The sequence below is a fragment of the Lepisosteus oculatus genome, chromosome 27 (assembly GCF_040954835.1).
Source record: "Lepisosteus oculatus isolate fLepOcu1 chromosome 27, fLepOcu1.hap2, whole genome shotgun sequence".
NCBI classification, from domain to species: Eukaryota; Metazoa; Chordata; class Actinopteri; order Semionotiformes; family Lepisosteidae; genus Lepisosteus; species Lepisosteus oculatus.
In genome coordinates this window covers 7,903,302-7,922,520 of record NC_090722.1, presented here as the reverse complement: position 1 = coordinate 7,922,520, position 19,219 = coordinate 7,903,302, and the positions used below count along the sequence as shown (strand labels likewise).

At 40.5% G+C, this 19,219-nt stretch overlaps 1 protein-coding gene and 1 long non-coding RNA gene across 2 annotated transcripts; both read left to right on the top strand.

The window, feature by feature from the left end:
* Window positions 1-6,673: 6,673 nt before the first annotated feature.
* Window positions 6,674-9,982, top strand: LOC138225229 (uncharacterized). Its single transcript, XR_011183785.1, has 3 exons — window positions 6,674-6,843; window positions 8,936-9,061; window positions 9,842-9,982. It is a non-coding gene; the product is annotated as an uncharacterized lncRNA (long non-coding RNA).
* Window positions 9,983-11,448: 1,466 nt separating this feature from the next.
* LOC102691115 (transmembrane protease serine 3) lies at window positions 11,449-18,188 on the top strand. The gene is made up of 9 exons (XM_069185095.1): window positions 11,449-11,583; window positions 12,428-12,538; window positions 13,182-13,225; window positions 13,715-13,880; window positions 14,754-14,932; window positions 15,555-15,650; window positions 16,462-16,604; window positions 17,119-17,271; window positions 18,004-18,188. Exons 5-9 carry the CDS (start codon window positions 14,818-14,820, stop codon window positions 18,022-18,024), a joined length of 528 nt encoding a protein of 175 aa, XP_069041196.1. The 5' UTR covers window positions 11,449-11,583; window positions 12,428-12,538; window positions 13,182-13,225; window positions 13,715-13,880; window positions 14,754-14,817; the 3' UTR covers window positions 18,025-18,188.
* Window positions 18,189-19,219: the final 1,031 nt, after the last annotated feature.

The following is a 19,219-nucleotide window of genomic DNA, read 5'->3' as shown; positions in this document are numbered from 1 at the left end:
ATTATAGCGATGGGGACACTATACTGTAAAAAGGCACTGTCCTTTATGTGAGATGTTAAACCAAGGTTTTGACCCTCTGTGGTCATTAAAAATCCCAGGGCATTTTTTGAAAAGAGTAGATTTGTCCTGGCCAAATTTCCTCCTGGCTTTTATCAGTCATGGCTTCCTAATAATCCCCTACTATGAACTGGTTTCATCACTCTGTCCTCCTCTCCACTGAGAGCTGGTGTGTGGTGAGTGTACTGGTGCACTCTGACTGCCATCATCCAGGTGAGGTTATACACTGGCGGTGGTGGAAGAGAGTCCCCATTACATATAAAAATGCTTTGAGTGGAGTGTCCAGAAAAGTGTTATACTGTATACTGTAAGTGTAAGGAATTTTTTGATGCACCATCAAATTGAATCATACTTAACCCATTCATGTGGGCCAAAATACTACACAACATAAGTCATATCATTTCTGTGTGACTGTTGTGGCTTACTGACTTACATACATAGTAGGACATGGAATTCAAGTTCATTAAGATGTCAGTGCCCTCTGTCATTACTCATGCGCATCAAATATCATTACTCCTGGGTGCAATTTTCAGGATACCATTGTTTGAATGTGCATGTTTACAGAAAATGTAGTTTTATTTTTTTCTTCCTTGGGGTATCTCATTCCCATTCTGGAGAATAAGACTAGCCAGGATCTGACACCCTGGACTGTGGGCAGATGCAATGCAAGATGTCAGCGAGTCACTCAAAGGGCATGTATTATTGATTAACCTGGTGTCAGGTGAGCTGGAGGTTGTGACACTGGATGCAGGCCAGAGTTCATGTTACACCTCAAATACAAAGAGTTCAGACCCACCAATGCCTCTCAATTTACACCTTCCTATAAACTCCTTTTACTGTTTTCTGTACAGTAAGTCTCTATCACCAGCTTTTGATTAAACCTCAATCAAGGCTCTACCTGACCGTACAGTGAGCACAGTACAAAAAGTGCATGTACACAGGTTGCATGTGGGCATGTGGGTTTAAAATACTTAAATACTTTAATACTTAAAACACTAGAGATATTCATCCAGTGGAAGTCAGCACTGAACGAGCAAAACAAACTTAATGTACATGTCCGAGACCTCTAATGAGATGACTAATACTGGATCTGCAAGTCATCAAAACTTATCTAATCTATCTTATCGAACTTATCTACCCTCACATACAGTATGGCATGCTGCTCATCTGGTAAGTAATTGAAGTTATTAGACCCTGCAGCTTTTACCTACAGGGCATTTATTTTTATATCCTCTTAACTATAACAGCGCAGGTGCTTCCTATAGTCTACATCGCTTTCTTTGGGACTGGCACCCAGGACATTGTCAGGATGCATGTATGAAATTCTAACTCTGATGCAACTCTGAGGATTATACATTCCTCAATAACCTAGATGACTGGCTACTTCTTAGCCCATCCCAGTCAGGACTCTGGTCTTCCCTCCAGCTATTTTTTCTTTGAGACATTTCTCAAGAAAATTGTAGAACTGTCAGATGGAGCAGGGAAGTTCTAGGTCTTGTTTCAAGACCTCTGCTCCTCACTACCTGTGTGTTGTGAGTTCCTGTACTTCTGCGTCTTTGGGATGGGACTTCAAACTGAGCTCTAATTATTACTGGTGCAGCAGGTGTTGCTGATGTCATAGCGTAACCCACCTAATCTGTTCAAGCTGCTTTGAGTACACTTCAACTATCAACCAACCAATACCAACCACCACAAATGATGAAGTGCTCCAATGTACCACAAATCACAAATCTGAACAAACTGGACATACATGTCATTTTTGTGTTGACATCTTACATTTACATTTGAATTGAACTCCAAAATAAAAAAGGGAATGAGTCAGCAGCCTGCTGAGCCTTTGCTACTGCTAGACGATGACAAAACAGGACAATTAACAGCATCCATAATTGATAGCGGATATGAAAATACTCCAGCATCAGTTACTCCACATTCAGAGGCAGCAGCTACAGTATAGTATGTTGGGTTATGGTGGTAGTGTAAATCTAGCTGGCAAGGCCTGAAAAAAAGTACAATTTGTGTCTCATTATGACTATTACAAAGACATTCAATCTGTAGATGGAACTGGGGTAATTAAAAAACACTAAAGTGGTAGTTACTCCCTTCCCCTTAAACTCGACTTGGCCTTTGCTTGAAAAGAAACACAGTGCTGACATCACACATTTGTAGAAGCTATTGTTACAAAGAAATTGAAACTGGAGAGTGCTCTCTTAGCCCAGTATTCAGAGCGAGAGAAAGAGAGTGTGATGATATTTTCTGAGGAGATGAAGATGGAAACCTGCAGCCCATGGTCAACTCGAGAAAATGAGTTTTATACAGCATGAGAGAACACGTAAGTGAAGAACATTCTATTTTACTCTCTGGTAAATGATTTCACAGATGCTTTTATTCCGCAGAACATTTTTTTTTCTCCCTGTTCCCTGAAAGATATTGTGAAAGTTGTGATTCTGCAATGATAAGGTAAGGAAGAGGTTATTTTATATGTATACTACTACTAAAACTACTCTGAGAGCCTAGAAAAAAAGCAAAATGCTACCCTGAACAGAAAAGCTTTAAAATGATCCTGTATCTTCAAACAGTGTCAGTTTTGGTTAAATTAGGTCTGTAGGTATTCCAATCATCTCACCCTCATCAACTTTTTTTTAAAACTGGAAATTAATGAAAAAAAATTATGATGAAGTTATTTTTTACTCCTTTGAAGACAGTGCTGCACTGTGATCAGGATATCATACCGTATATATGCATATTATATTTCTTCCAAACAAGTAATGATGTGTTTAGTGACAGCTCATAGTAATAATAGAGCTTGCGTCATAAACATAAAAGCATTTGGATTAAATCAGTTTGACCTGCTTTGTTAGAGTTATGCTTAGTTTTTTAAATGCCTTTAGGAAAATGTGGTAAAATTAGCTTAACTTTTAACTTTCAAAAACCAAAAAGTAGGTATGTTTTACCCCAAAACAACAATGACTGGTTTACATCCTCATCTGTTTTTCACCCCAAAGGATTTTGAATCAGATTACAAAAGCAAGATGCTCACTTCACTCACCGATAAAGAGCAACATCCACCTGTGCAGAAACTGTTGTGCACCAGCAGCCCCATGACACAGCAGAGGAAATGATTTCACCAGTTTAATTAAGGATGAAATTATTTAATTAAGGGGAAATCAGAGCCAACAGAGTAATTTAGCCATCACACCTACTGTATATTAATCTGTCTGTTTCTTTGCAGACTTCCACACCATCAGTTAAGATTTAACAGTCATCAGCACCTGATGTGTGAAAAGAAAAAAAAAGTAGAGAGAAAATGCACAAAAGCTAAGACAATCTGTAAGTAAATAACTGTAATAACTTTAATATAACTATAATCAGCAAAACGTGCTGTTCAGAAATTGGTCAATGGGATGCAGAAACTACACTGCTGACCCTGATATAGTGGGTGTGAGTGGGAAATAAATTATAGTGGGAAAGTGTAAGAAATTATCCATATTGTCTACCTGTGGCTTCACCCCTGTGATGCTATACTTTCTAGTCTTTGACCTACTACTGTACATTATAAACAGCTTCATTACACTTCTACTTACTGACTTTCACAGAAAATACAGCAAGGATATAAACATGCTTATACAGTAGATGTACTTTAATTCTAACATTAAATATCACCACTACTACGGTATGTCTACTAGTAAAACAATTAATATTAGAAACAAGTGTTGAATATTACAGCAGCTCCAGTACAAGATGGCTTCAGTGTTATGTGTTTGGATAGTAATTGAGCTCTTACCTGCCTAATTGATCTAATTCTTGACTTTACTGGGTCAGTGTAACACGTTTTCTCAGACCTGTAGAAGCTGGTGAAGAGTCCTGAATTGTGGAGCTCCACGACTGGAGTTGTGCATTTCTGATAACAAGCAGAGTATCAAAAATTCTATTATTATAAATAACAGTTCTAGTTAAAAATGTGATGTGAGAATGGCCTTGTATACCATTAGCTAATTCCTTTTTTTAGTTTTTAGTTTTGAGTTTATTTTGTTTTTTGTCTGTCCTAACACTGTTCCAAAACCTGTAAATCTTATCATTCCCTCCTCCCTGACCCTGACCTCAGATGATTACAGACCACCGATATTGAGGGATCCCATTTTTCTGCAGGTGTGGATTTCACTGTCTGCTTATCTAATGCTGCAATGTGTAGCTATTAAAGTCCAGCCAGATCTACAGGATACAGGGAAGTAAACAGCCTATCATCCCTGAGTGTGCCAGTACTCTTCTCTATTGGGATTCAGAATGGCCCACCTGTGAGAATCCTTGCAGAATGATGGTTGAGGTGAGTCTCCTGAATGACTTGTGTTTATGGATAGCAGACGTTGCAGTAAAACCAGGGTCATCCCATTTATTAATCGTATTTTTTTGTATCAGAATTTGAACGTATTCCTTGTTTATCTCTGATTCAGCAGAGTTCCAACTGCAAGTTTTAACAAAATTTAGTCAGAATGACTAGTCAGGATTTAAAAAAAGATCAGATTACTGTTTCCATCCTTACCTGACCAGCAGCATGGAAGCAGGAAATTAGAGTGATTCAGACCATTCTGTAGAATGACTTGGTTTCTACGCCCAGGAAATCTGAGAGTTTTAGAAAATGACATTTTTGAAACTCTTGAAGATTACGAGACAAGGCATTAAAAATATATAGAACATATATATATATAGAAAATATATAGAACAAATTGTCCTCTGAAATAATCACACAAGTGTCAATGTTGGGGTTAAATTCCATTTAATTTTTTTTTTAATCTGCTACCATTACGAGCACAGTTTAAATAACTCCAAGGTGTATGTTGTTATACATTTTAATTTGAATTATTTCAATCCTGAGGCAGTGGCAATATTTAATAATTAAAAAGTTAATTAAAAATGTTTCATTCTGGAACTGTATTATACAGTAGCAGTGTTTGAAAGACGCATGCAGGCTAGGTTCTCCTGTGTGACAGCACACCCAGTGGCACTGACAGTAAAAGCACATGGTAAAAGCAGTGCATCTCTAGTTTCTTTTGCTTGTACCCTGATTTGATTTATGGCCTGGGAATGATTTTCTCAAACTGGTAATTATTATACTGAAGGACAAGATAATGTCCAATAATAAATCAATTATTGCATACAAAACCCTCAGGACTCTGATGTTACTTTATTGCCCAGGTGGTGGTCCTGACTTGGCTTTATTTCTAGTTGTGTTACACTATAATAAGACAATACAAAAACTAGTTTGAACGTAGCTTTAACTAAACTTTGCACAAACCACAGAACACAAGATAAAAACGCAGGCTTTCATATGTGGCTAAACCATAAAGTAAACCCGTTTCAGAATGCTTACATTCCATTTCAATTAATTAAGCATTCAGGAAATTCTATACAGTAGCTAGTAAAATTCCATCCTTACACATTTAGTCTACTCTCTAGTGGTAGACACACGTGGTCATTAAAGTCATTTAACTGCCAGAGGTTGTCCAGGCTGGTGTGTACTGTATGAATCACATGCTTATTTCTGTAAGTAAAAAAAGAATAGATTTAGTCTTAGTTTCTAAGTATATTAGCCCCTACAAATCCCCAGATTTCCTTTCATTCCGGTTTCAGCTTAAACAAGTATGCCCTGCAACTACCATTCAGAAATCATTGACTTTTCAGAAATTACTAAAATTATCAATCTGCTCCATTAAAATAATAGTAAAAACATAGCCATAGATGATACTCTTATCAAATGTTTGGCATGTAAGAGGGTACGTTTCTTATAAAGGTTGGGATGGGTCACCTATTTGATCCAGAGCCCACTGAGGTCTTCTGGGGTGAAAGGTACTATACAGTACAGATGCAATTAATTGCCAAGTATTGGCATCATATTATTAAAGGGGCAGTACATTCACTGGTAGATATCTTATGGTAACCCAGAAATTGATTCGTATTGTTTTTAATGCCTTGAGCTCCCAGTACATTCCTCTTAATGTAGTTCACAAATTAAACACCAGACACAGACAAATACTCGCAGTTCAAATTCTTGTTTTCCATAAAGTAAAGGAAAAAGAGTAAGTGCTGCAACAGAATGAAAGGGAAAACAGTCCGATCACACAGTGGTCAAAGAGGTCACAAGTGGGCATTCGCTGACATGTTTGTGACCAACGGACAAACTGACATGTTGAGAATGTCACAGTGTGGACTGCTTAAGAGAACCGTACCAGCAGGCCAAGAAGACTTTGTGTCCCACATACACCAACTTTGTTATTAACAAAAGGCCAAACTGGCTGAGTCTCTGAGACTCTGTGACTATATCAAGGCTCAGAATGCTGGTGATATCTCTACTCTCCTGCAGTGACATGGAGAGGTAATATTGAAAGATGCTGGCTGATACTAGCAAAAGACTCTGATGTATTTGGTTCCCTTGACGTAGAAAAAGAAGAGACTCCCCTCTAAGATTTTTATTACATTGTTATAATAATGTAATGCCCAAGTGAAACTGAGGCAGTCAAAATGGTCACAATTTTTCCAAAGATTTTTTCATCCCTTGTTCATTTTTGTCTCTCCCTTCTCTGCCCTTTCAGGCACTTTACCCCAGCCTTGCAGAGCACATGACTTCAGCTCCCCCCACTGCTGGGACGTCCCAGGAGACCTCAGTTCCAGTTGACGGGCCCTCAGAGCAGCACCCATCAGCCCCTGCTCTGCCCTTGACAGAGCCTTCCAGTGAGGGACCACTGGAGCAGGAGGCCGTGGCCATCCAGGTCTCCAAGCAACCACAGGCAGGAGGTGGGAAGAGATATTTTGAAACAATGAAAGGGAAACGGCTGATGTACATTATGACGCATTAAGCATTTTTTATCCTCATTTTTTAAGGGCAGATATGTTCAGAATTTCTTATTTGCAATCTTATTTCTCCATTTACAGATACTTTTGCTTGAATTATACAGTACTTCTAAAATAAGTATTTTTATTTTTTTTTGCGTTTTTGCGTTTTAGGCCTTCTGTATCAAGGAACTTAGAAATCTAAGTATCTTAGGGAACTTCTGTATCCATGATCATTGGAGAATACTGTTATACTACATGTGCAGGAAAATGAAAGCAATTTCCTTTTGACATTAACATGACGTTGGCTCAGGCAGACAAGCTCTACCACTGCTACTAATAATAATATTGACACCCAGTTACCTCAGACAGGAATTGTGTGCTACGTGCCGCAGATGATCTTTTGCATGCACAGCATGACAAAGCACATACAGTAGCTGGAAGTTTGTTTCCAGCTCGGGGCCATGAAGTTGGCTTCTAATCACGCTTGTGTGATCATGTTTCCAGTGGGAGTGGCAGGTTTGGCTTCAGTCCAGATTAGAGTTGGACTGTAGCCATCTCATCCTGCTACTGAATCATGAATTGCTTGCTGCACTGTGTGGCAAATCCATTGTATGGGCTTGCGTGTTTTGCATTGCATTTTTTGTGCTTTCATTTGCAATGATACAGTAACTATTTCTAGATTAAACAGCTGTAAAAAGCTGAATAGGAGAAGAACTACTGTATATAATGACCTATAGAAGGAAATGCCAGAAAGTAATGCTGTTATATCTACTTCCAGTACACATGGTACATAATAAATCTACCATGACATGGCATTCTTGGACTAATTCTTAAGCTTTGCTAATTAAGCTTTGTCAGATATAGGTAAGGCACACAAAATGTTGTAATCGTCAAACTTGTTTTCAGGTGATTCCTGTACCAGTTTCATCATGCCTTTGGCCCTTCATTATGTGTTTTACAGCTTCATGAAATTAAGAGTGGCAGTAAGTAACAAAGATGCCTAATACGATTTGTCTAGGTAGTTTGTGCAATAAGTACCAAACCAGCAGCTGTAATAATCTCTGGTGTGTGGCTCTCCATAAGGCTCAGATGTTTTCCAGTCACCCCTTCTGGTAGACACAGAAAGTATTTAGTTTCTATATCGGAAATTTAAAATACTGTTAATAGGTAATACAAAGTTACCTGTGGAACTTTGTGGGTGACATTTGATTCACAACCCTGATGACAGCTTATACTGTATATACTCACTTGTCTCGATGGACTAGCAGTAAAACTATTTGGTAAATATCGGATGAGGATAATTTCCTAACCCATCCATCTATTTTCTAACAGCTTCATCCAATTCAGGGTCGGCAAGCAACAGGCAAAGGTGGGATACACCCTGTATGGGATGCCAGTCCATCGCAGGGCAGACACAAACACAAACATACACACACATTCATACCAGCTTTCCCAGAAGCCATTTAAACTATCAGCATATCTTTGGACTGTGGGAGGAAACAGGAGCACCCAGAGGAAACACACATGAATGTGGGGAAAACATACAAGCTATGCAGATACAGCCCCAGGAACTAAATGCAGAGCCCCAGGACTGTGAGGCAGCAAAGTTAACCACACTGCCCCCAAAGTTAATTTCATGCATCAAAAATTGACAAGGAATTAACCTCCAGGGACCAGATGAAAGCACATAGTGAGAGGTTAAACTGCACTCTTACTGTATTGTAACTATTCTGTTCTGTCACCTTTTGGATTCTAATCTGACTTTTAGTACCATCTTTGAGACAGAATCATTCAGCTGTGAGAATTGCTACAATCAAGCCTGACCTTACCTGAAACGCTTGACTGATATTGAAAAGGTTTCGAAAAAATCTCTTTTGCCTCCAGAGCGCCACGATATTTTACAAACTAACAGTTCAATGTTGAAAAAAGGAGGATTTAAAACCCTTATTTTTAAGAAACAGTTTGAAAGATGCGTGCTGATGACCATTTTGAAATTGCCAAATTAGGCGATGCATTGAAAAGATCTGATCCGGAGTATTATCTGTCTTTCCAGTAGGGCTCTTTGGTTCCCCAGATGCCCCTGAAGAGCCCACTGCCCTCCCTCATCTCCAGCTCCTTACTGCCCACGCTCTGGGCCTCACAGTGCTGATCGCTCTGGCTCTAACTATTTGCCTGGTCGGTAAGGGACACCATGTTACAGTTCCATCTTCCTGTATGCGAGACTGTTGGACACTGGCTCCGAATGTATGTTTTTTTAACCACTTTTTATTCATTCTAAATTTCCGAAACAGCATAAGAAACACATTCTTTATTTTACATAGAGCTTTTAAAGTAGCTTCTCAAAGCACTTCAAGGCAAGAAAAAAGAGAGTTAACAAAGACAGGAGATAACAACGTTAGCACAGTTAAAGACAGGTATTTAGAATGGAGAAGAAGACAGTAAGGAACAGACACTAGACACCTATTAAATAAAAGCCTTTCTGATGAAAAGGTTTTGAGTCTGGATTTGAAAGAGTTTAGGTGACTCTCTGATATCCTTGGGGACAGAATTCCAGAGTTTTGGGGTGTAGCAAGAGAAGGCCCTCTCTCCCATAGACTGTAAATGAGCTTGAGGGACACACAGAAGAGCAGAGACAGATAAACAACATAATAACTGTGAATTTGGTGCTGTTTTTAGAGCTTAGTACATAATCACTTTTCAGTGTTCTACATACCATATATTTCACTATACTCAAGGATTTTGTTAGTAACACAAGAACTATATTATACTTTATTACAGTACATACAGTATGTACAGACTGAGAATTGGGGTGAGGTATCATGACTCAGCTAGGGATAGACTAGAGTATTTGAATATGTTCATTCAGGATATAGCAGAGTTTGTTTCTATGCCAGCAACAGCTTCAGGAGCTGTATTTAAGCTGTTGTCACTGACCTCTCCCTTCCTTTCCCTCTACCAGTGAAGTTTGTGTGTTTCCCCAAGAAGGGCAAGGAGCCATCTTGCTGGGACCTTGGCACGCCTTGTGGTGAGAGTGGGAACTGCAGTGACTCTATCACCACCTTCCCCTGCCAGGTCAAACAGTTCCCGAATGACACCGGAAACTTCAGTACAGGTAGAAATGGTCTGGTAGCCCTCAGCAGTAATAAATCAGGATGTTTGGTTACTGGATCTAGTCTGGGCTGAGCTTATTGCCTTTTGTAATTAAGATTAACTACAAGTGGCTGAGTCAGGGTTGGATGGATTGACGTCAGCTGGAGAATCTTTGACTCACTACATGCCTTTGGCCCCTAGTGGCTGGTCAGGCACTTACAGGTCAATGCTGTTCCCCAGGACAGCTGTGTTAGACGTCCACTCTGCATGACAGCTCTGCCTTTTGCATTCCATGTTCCACTGTGTGGAAAGAAGGGAGAACCATCAAAGGATGTGTGGGCATTTGATTCTTGGTCCCATATCACTCACAGCTGTTGGATAAACAAATTCCGCCACCACTACATCAGGATTTGGAGTAAAGCGCCTGAAGACCACCTACTGTATGGGTGATGTCAGACAGAGCAGCTTCTAGGCTAGAGCTCCAGTTCCACTGTGTGCTGCCATCAGTGGTGCACTGGATCTAATCCTTTTTAAATTTCACTTATTGCATGGAAAGGATAATTAACAGGTAGCTGAAGCCTAAATGGTTATGTACTATATAGTGTGGACTATTGAAGTGGGAAGTTCATTGTCTTGAAATCTCTCTACTTGGCCTTTAACTGCTCTTTTTCAAACCCCAGTGCTGCTTGTGTATAGCTGCTAGGGAAATCACAGTCATGTTTGTCCAATGACACAACAGAGTCATTTGGGAGTCCCAGATCTGATCTTCTCAGCTGTCATAAATTTGCTAAGATTGGTCCTGGTCACTACTGGGATGCAAAACCTCCAAGAAAAACTAAGTTGATGCTACAAGTTAGCTTAAATGTCCAAACGAATGCGCTGTTATGGTGGTCAGGGACATTGTACTCAAAGATAAAAACATTACATTTTGATTATGTTATTTTGATTATCTTGATTATGAGATCATTCAGGATCCCATGAAACAATTCAAGAAAACAAGGAAATAAACACCATTAGTTTTGCTAAATTATACTTTGGGCTCTCTCAGTCTGGCCTTCCTTAAACTTCCTCCTTAATTAAGTGAAGCAATGAATCAGTAACCTTTTCTGTTTTGTAATAGGGCTGAATACACACAGTGGTTCTTGCAAGGAATTATCCATTATGATTGTCCTTATGGCTTTCTGTGGGGAGTGTCTCACAAGGTTATTTTTCACAAATAACCTGACAGAAGGTGCATAAAAGCAATCCACATCACACAAGCAGATGCACATTCATTTAATTGCAAAGATTATAGAAATTGAACCAGGAATGAGATTCACTTGGAACTGATTTAACCACTTGGTCATCTGTTTGCTTGTCTGTGAAGACAGGGCAGCCTGGTTGTGTGGTGTCGTTATCTGCCTGTCAGTCAGTGCCTTGCCTGTTCCGGAGTGTGAACACTGCTGTGTGTCTGTGCGCAGGAGAGGAGTATAAGAATCCAGTGCTGCTCTGGGGGCAGAGCTCTCTACTGCGTCTCTATAGCAATCAGAAGCAGAAGTACTACAGTGTGTGCCACCAAGGATTCAACCAGACCTTCGCTAGCCTGTCCTGTGATTTCCTGGGCATCAACAGGTGACACTGCAAACTCCTATTCACACCCATCTCATCAAATGCTTGCATTGACAAAAAATTGCAGCCTTAAGGAATTGCTAATTCACTACCATGTAATTTATATAATGAGTGTGTCAGTTATTGATGGGTATTGTGTAGTGAGTCTCTCTATATACTATATATTTTGCACAGACAACTTATAAGGAAATATTTTGTATTCCTTAATTCTCAAATATCCCAGTTCTTTTTGCATGCAATGCACAAGGTGATCTGTGACTCTAGATTTCTTTATTCATAAAAATGAAAGAAAAATGGAATAAATGTATAAAGTTCTACATAAATTGCATTACTTATGCAATTATGCATTACTTATTGCATAACTCTTTGAAAATGAACACTGTATCCGCAGGCTGTATTGAATTTAGTTTAAAGATTTGCCCATGTAAATATGTTTTATCTTACAATTACAGTATTAAACACTATAGAGATTAAATGATCTTCTGAGACTGTGTGGGGTCAGACTGAGGTCTCTCTATGGTCTCTCTATTTACATAGAACGCCTTAAGAACATAAGGAAGGATACACATGTGAGTAGGCCTTTTGGCCTATTTACAGTACCAAATTGGTACGTAGCATGTATTCTGTCAACTGGCTTCAATATTTTCATTGTGCCTGAAACACGCTTAAAATCAAGAGACACCTAATAGGAGAAAAGTATTTTGTTTAAATGAGGATCTTGATCCTCAGCAGGAGGAAATCCAAGTATTCTAAAGGCCAAGTCAGTTAAATTGATTTTTTTTCCTTCTTCCCTTCTTCTTTCTTCTGTGGGTCTGTATTTGTCTCCATCTGTCCTTTCTGCTCCCAGTCAACCCCAATCAGAGGCAGTAAGTCTTAGCAGTCTACAGCAGCAGGATGTGGGCAGCTTGGCACTGATTAAGGAATCAGAGTTTGAGCACAGGGAGCCACTTCAACCGGTGTGAGTGTCCGCTGACTACACAGCTGACCAGTGCTTTACTGCTTTAGAAAGAAAAGCATCTTATTACAAAGAGCAGATCTGTTAAAGACTGGAGTTGTAAAAGTGATTAGTGCTTAAAGCGATCATCCCATCATGGGAGAAATGAAAATACCATGCACATGTCCATAGAACTCTACACAGTCATCAACCACCTCCTTTCAATTTACAAGCTCGGAGTGCACTGCTGTAGCTCTTCCTGATAACAATAACAGCACTGTTGTCGCCGTTGTTACAAGAACTTAAAATGCTCACGGCACTGCTTCGCATGCTGTGGACCAGCCCTTTGGGATTGCAGATTCCTTACTTGTTCCAATACATTGTGCTCTGAGTGGAGTCCCCTCAGGATCCATGAATTATTGATGGTTGCTGCACAAAACACAAGTTTGATCTGCATGCTGGTTTAAATGAGATCTTGCACAAAACACTATTGAGTTCCCAATTAAAGCAAATATGGACCAAACAACCTTTCTTATCTGGTAACCTTTATCCAGATTTCGAGCTCTTACTCCTGACCTATTACAGACAAGAATCTGGTTAAGTTATAGGCAAATCAATGTGTGCTTTGCCCTTCATAATCTGCTCAATGTGTTTGTGCTCTCTGTAGTGCTGCCTGCCCCCAGGATAAGCTTGTGTCTCTGCACTGCACAGGTGAGGAGTACCCCTGCTACCCACTGTCTGTGATCTGTGATCACGGTCAGTTAGAGACATTCATTTGTGACTCAGGTGGTCATTGCAATTTTATATGAGAAATAATGAAAAATAAAAAATCACAGACATACAGTATACCTTTACATTCCTGATGTTCTGCACAGTGATCAGGAATGTAATGAATATACTGTAGCATGCTTTGCATTTGTTCTTTTGTGCTAATGACTTGATTTTGTTAGCTTTTAAAATGTATTCCACATTTTCACTCTGTCCCATGACGCACAGGAAAAACTAAACTTTCTTTGTAGGCTAAAATTAATATTTTAAGTGTCTAAAACTACTTCAAAGGTAATAGTTTTTTTCAGTTACCAGAAATCTTGTAACAATAAGTCGATAGAGCCTACTGTCTTTTACGCAGGGTGTTGTGTCTTATAGACAGCTGATCATTTTAACAGCATCGTTCTAATCTAATCTAATTCTACCCCTAAGACTGTGGCCGCCCTGCTCTCACCCCAGGGCGCATCTTGGGGGGCACTGTGGCCGCACTGGGGCGATGGCCTTGGCAGGCCAGCCTTCAGTGGGAGGGCCGGCACGTGTGTGGGGGGTCAGTGGTGTCACAGCGCTGGGTAGTCACAGCTGCACATTGCTTCATTCTGTGAGTAAAGTCTTACCTGGGTCTTTTCAAACCCTTAATCTGCCTCTACTTTTCACCTGTCTCCCTGACACATAGTCAGGGGCCATGATTATTCATTTTCATATCAAATACCCTAATGCAGTTCAACTTATAATGCAATACATCTATTTACGCAGTGGTTAGCATTGCTGCCTCGCAGTGCTGGAGGCCTGGGTTGGGTTCTGGACTGGGGCTGCTGTCTGTGTGGAGTTTGTACGTTCTCCCCATGTTCGCACTAGTTTTCTCCCAGGTGGTGTGGTTTCCTCCCACAGTCCAAAGACAGACTGGTAGGTTAACTGGTTTCTGGGAAAACTGGCCCTGGTGTGAGTGTGTGCGTGTCCGTGTCTGCCCTGTGATGGACTGGCATCCCATCCAGTCTGCCTTGGGCCTGTTGCTTGCTGGGACAGACTTTGGCTCCCCTGCAACTCTAAATTGGAAGAAGCCATTCGAAAACGGAATGGATAATGTCTATACTGTAGATACAAATGTATGCTGACAAAATGAAAAATAAGGCATCCATAGCAAAGCAACACAAACATGCAGTTTTTATATAAACACTTCTAAATTATAACTATTTGCAGTATCTGTTCAAAACACTGCTGGGTTATCTGACTTTTCCATACTTCTCTGTGTCTTGGTTTGTTACAATCCTTCAATGGAAATCATTAATCGCACCACTGTCTACCTGTCGTTTCTCTCTTCCCCCAGAGAGTTACTGCCTGCCATTCACTGCCATTCTAGACGGTTCCTCTGTTTCCCTCAACACTGCTGAGAGACTTCTTTTCTGCTGCTTTCTCTCTCAGTTTATTTCCCTTTCCCTTTAACCCCTGAGTTGTGTCTCCCTGTGCTATCCAGGTATGACTTGCTGTCACCTGCGAAATGGAAAGTGCTTGTTGGCACAGTAAGCCGGAGTGGGTTCATGTCAGGCACTCAGTATAATGCCCAAAAAATCCACTACCACACTGGGTTTAAGCAGAGCACCAATGACTACGATATCGCTCTGCTCCGGACTGCCACCCCCATCTCATTCACAGGTCAGAACACCACAGAATGATAGGAGAGCACCATGTGTCACTGTGTCTGCTTCTGTGACTGTTGTTTCTGGGTTTGTGGCTACACTGTCCCCCATCTGTCTCTAGCTGTCTGATTATCTGCATGACCATGTGAATGACTGTTTCAATTAGTGATGGTCTGTCTATGGGAGTGGCTGTCTAACCCTGTTTTGTGTGATTTTTAAATAAGTCAATTTTATTTTGTGTTTTCATTTACTCTTATGTATTTTTCATGACATCTTATGATATACTGTATGTACTTGTGCAGACTGAGTTATTAGTTATCTGCCAGAAATGGGAATGCTGAACCAAAAAGTGATACATTTTAAACGGTGTCTATTGATCCCTTTAACAGCTGGTATCCATGGGAACTTTATCTCTTAGTTGGGAATATTGCCTATCCTGGGGTTTTGCTTGATTGATTCCACAAACTCTGATTCCTGGATGAGAACTAAGAACAATTATTGGAGCACTAAAACATCAAAAACGTCCAGTAACAGATAATCAGTGGTGAGATTAACATGCAGTTCCTGTTGCCTGATTTCCACTGTGCCGGAGTGACACGACGGAGAAACAGTGCTGATGATGCATTGTGTTTTGCTAGACACCGTGCGGCCAGTCTGCCTGCCTGCTTATGGGCAGATCTTCCCTTCTGCAGAGACCTGCTGGATCTCAGGCTGGGGTTTCACGGCAGAGGGGGGTGAGTGTTTCACACTCCTCTTTCAACAAACACACGTTCTCTCACCAGCACTCAAAAAACAAGCAGCTATTAGAAGATATGTACTCTTACAGTCAAAAGGAGGTCATTCAGCTTACTGAGACATGAAACCAAATTGTTTCGGGAATGGCCCCAAGGAAATGGAGACAGCTTTATCATCAATTCTTCCAGATTGCCCCTTGATCTGTATATAAAGTGCATCCAATCTTCAGTCTCAAAATCTCTCTCTCTTTAGTTCCATTTGTATTCTCTTACTATGTTTTATTGTACAGCTTGAAGAAGCTCTACAGTTGGATTGACTTAGAGTGTTTTCAGTACTGAAATTAATTTCCCTCATAATCTTTTCTATAAAAGATTAAATCTTTTGGTCCCTTAACCTATTTGTATACCATGCCTGTGACATCAAGGATAATTCTGTTCTATGTTTTGATCACCTGATGTTTTCCAGGTCTGAGGAAGCGAAAAGACTCAGCTTTAACAGTCGGTTACAAACCGACTGTCCTTTCCTGACACCCAGTGCTATATTTTGCTAGACTATTTCCTGGGCTTTGGTACCATGAAAAAAACTGCTGTTCCTCTGCAAGCTGCATTGGACTGAAAGCACTCTCACCTGCGTGACATATTCAGACTGAAATTCAAATAAGATTTTGTGGGGTTTAAGGTCTGAGGGGAATTTGAAACCCAGAAACGTTGCCCATTACATTGCAAAGTTTCATTGAGTGGGTTCAGGAGAAAGAGGGGGTCCACTGTCCACACTGTGGCGTGAACTGGACACCCATTTATTCCTCTGCAGGCCCTATCTCTCTGGTTCTCAGAGAGGCTCCTGTTCTGCTCATTAACAACAAGGTTTGCAGCACAATGGATATATATGGCATCAACATCACCCCTCGCATGGTGTGTGCAGGCTACATGGACGGTGGGATCGACTCATGTCAGGTAAGAAACCTGAGGAGAACCCACAGATCTTATTCAGCAGTCTGCACCAAAATCTGTAACATGAATACTGTTCGTCAACTTTCCCAATGGTGCACAATTTCATGGTATCCCACTGTATATACAGTATCTTCTTTGCTCTGCCTTGGACGTTCGGTATGGGATTGACTGCAACGACCACCAATGGGTAATTTTTATCACCCTTGAAGTACCCTTGCCTCTTGTTTTCATGATAACTGAGCTATGAATTATCCCATTGAAGTTCGGTTGGAAAACTACTGTAAGTGAATTTAACTGTTTTTACCACAGACATGAATGAGAGACACCTGACAATATTGTCTCTGCGTGAGCTCTTTGGCGCAATCAATGCCTCCTGTTACCAAGGAAACCTTTCAGTGAAAACATGGCTTTGTCATACAAGTGCTAATGCACACATATTACTAACACTGCACAATCCACCACAAGGTTGTGTCCATACATTATTCGGGCCGGAGTGCAGGGTGCTGTGTTGTTTCAGGGCGACAGTGGAGGTCCGCTGGTGTGCCTGTCAGACGGCTCCTGGAAGCTGGTGGGCGTGGTGAGCTGGGGAGAAGGATGTGGCCGGCCAAACCGCCCTGGGGTTTATACCAACGTGACTGAGCTGCTGGACTGGCTCTACTATCACATACAGGCAAGGGCTCTTGGCACTGGAATTGTAACGAGAGCCGGGCCAGGCTCCCGCAAAGTGTAGTTCAGGACCCTATGCAGACAGTATAATCCGGAAGTAAGTGGAGAAGGACATCAGGAGAGGAGATGAAGGGATCAGGACGGGTTGACAGATAGGGGGGCATGACTAGGCTGAGCCGGTGCTCGGGGGGCATGGCACAGGCAAACGAGTCCAAAACAGTCCAAATAGGAAAACGAGGGTACAGTCTAATATCCAAAAACCGGGAAGTCCATCCAAGACAAAGACAAGAATAAAAACAAGGAACAGGGACAAGGAACCAGGGACAAGAAAGTTAAAAATAGAGTGAAGAGGCCAGGTGCTTCGAGCTCCGGACTCAGCAGGGTCAAGACGCCGATAGGAGGCCTATGCCCTTAAGCCGCGGATGTAGGGCGACTTGATGCTAGGCATCATTTCAGACATTTTTCAGACATGTAGCAATAAACAAATATATAAACAGGAGTTGTACAGTACAATGTTCTGTACTCCTGTACACCTTTCAAAATGTAGAAAATGTTTGAAATTGAGCTCCACAATGTGAGGAGCTTTAAGGAATGAGAATTAATCTTAGGCAGCCAACATGTTACATGTACAGGAGCTCTTGTATTAAGTCTTAAACTTTAAATGGTCAAAAGAGTGATGTTCCTTTCAGTTTATTTTTTTAAATAACTCAGTTTTTTTCTCTTTTTTTTGTTGCAGGCAGACAAGGATTTGCCCTGAGTCTCCCCCAGGTGGAGAGCAAAAAAACAAATGTTTATAATCCCTTTATAATAATCACCCATTTTGTGAGGGGAAGAGGGGAGGATCACCATAAGAAATAACAGATATTTATTAAAAATAATTTTGTAATCTTTTTGAAACAATTTTCAACTTGCAGTAATAAAGTGAGACAATATGCCATAATTCTATTATTTATTATATACCTTTTTCTGAACATTCTAGATACTGGCACACACTCACTGAAAGTGCTGGCCTAGGCAGAAATCAGTCATTCACCTGATTCCTCCTCACTAACAAAGCCATTTAAAACTGCAGCCAAGAAAACACTGCTTTGCAAAATTCACCCATGACAGAAAGACAACCATTAGGACTACTGTACATGAAGGGCTTTAGATAAAAAGTCAGGTACTGAGTGTGTGACTGTTATTTGTCACCAGACAAGCTACCACGTATGAGATCCAAGAAAGAAACAAACAGGGGTAATTTGAACAATGACAACAGACAAGCCACATCATTCGGAGAGCTACTCATTTCCCAACATGTTGAACACAGCAGTTGAAAGACCCTTTACTTGTATTTGAAAGCCCAGACTTTAACTCATGGCACAAAGACCAAATATCCGTATTTAACATCAAGTTAGTCAAATATCAATCGGAACAATTGTTTGAATCCTCTTTCATCTGTTTAGAGTATAGAGCTATAGTTTCTATTAATAATACAAATTTATTTTTCAACATTTTCCAAGAGTGGTTTCATGTACATGTGCGATTGGCAGGGATCAGACAGGAAGAGAAAACTCTGGAGCAACTTCATAGACACAACTGGCTGCTACAAAATAGGACATAATTCACTTACCGTAAGATAAGATAAGATCACTTTATTGGCCATATACAGTACAATTTCTAGTATGAGGAATTTGTCTTTTTGCATACCACAGCTTGCTCTCCATGAGACACACACAGAGAGAGAGAAGGTGTAGGAGTGTTCAGGAGTTGCTTAAAAACTAATTTTATTTTCCTAATTGTATTGCCACATTTCAACCATCACTTCAATCATGATGGTAAAGACCCACCACAAATACATTTTATCATTAGGTGCTTGATGAAAGAGTGTTAGGGCCTCCAAAAACGTTTTGTGGGGTGGGGGGAATGTAAAAAAAATTGTTTAGGAAGAGTCAAAAAAGAACAAAGCTCAT

Excerpts from the sequence above, each read along its gene's own strand:
- LOC102691115 (XM_069185095.1), top strand. The coding sequence starts at position 14,818 with ATGTCAGGCACTCAGTATAATGCCCAAAAAATCCACTACCACACTGGG. Across the intron at positions 15,651-16,461 it reads GGGTTTCACGGCAGAGGGGG|GCCCTATCTCTCTGGTTCTC; the intron begins GTGAGTGTTTCA and ends ATTCCTCTGCAG. Across the intron at positions 17,272-18,003 it reads GGCTCTACTATCACATACAG|GCAGACAAGGATTTGCCCTG; the intron begins GCAAGGGCTCTT and ends TTTTTGTTGCAG.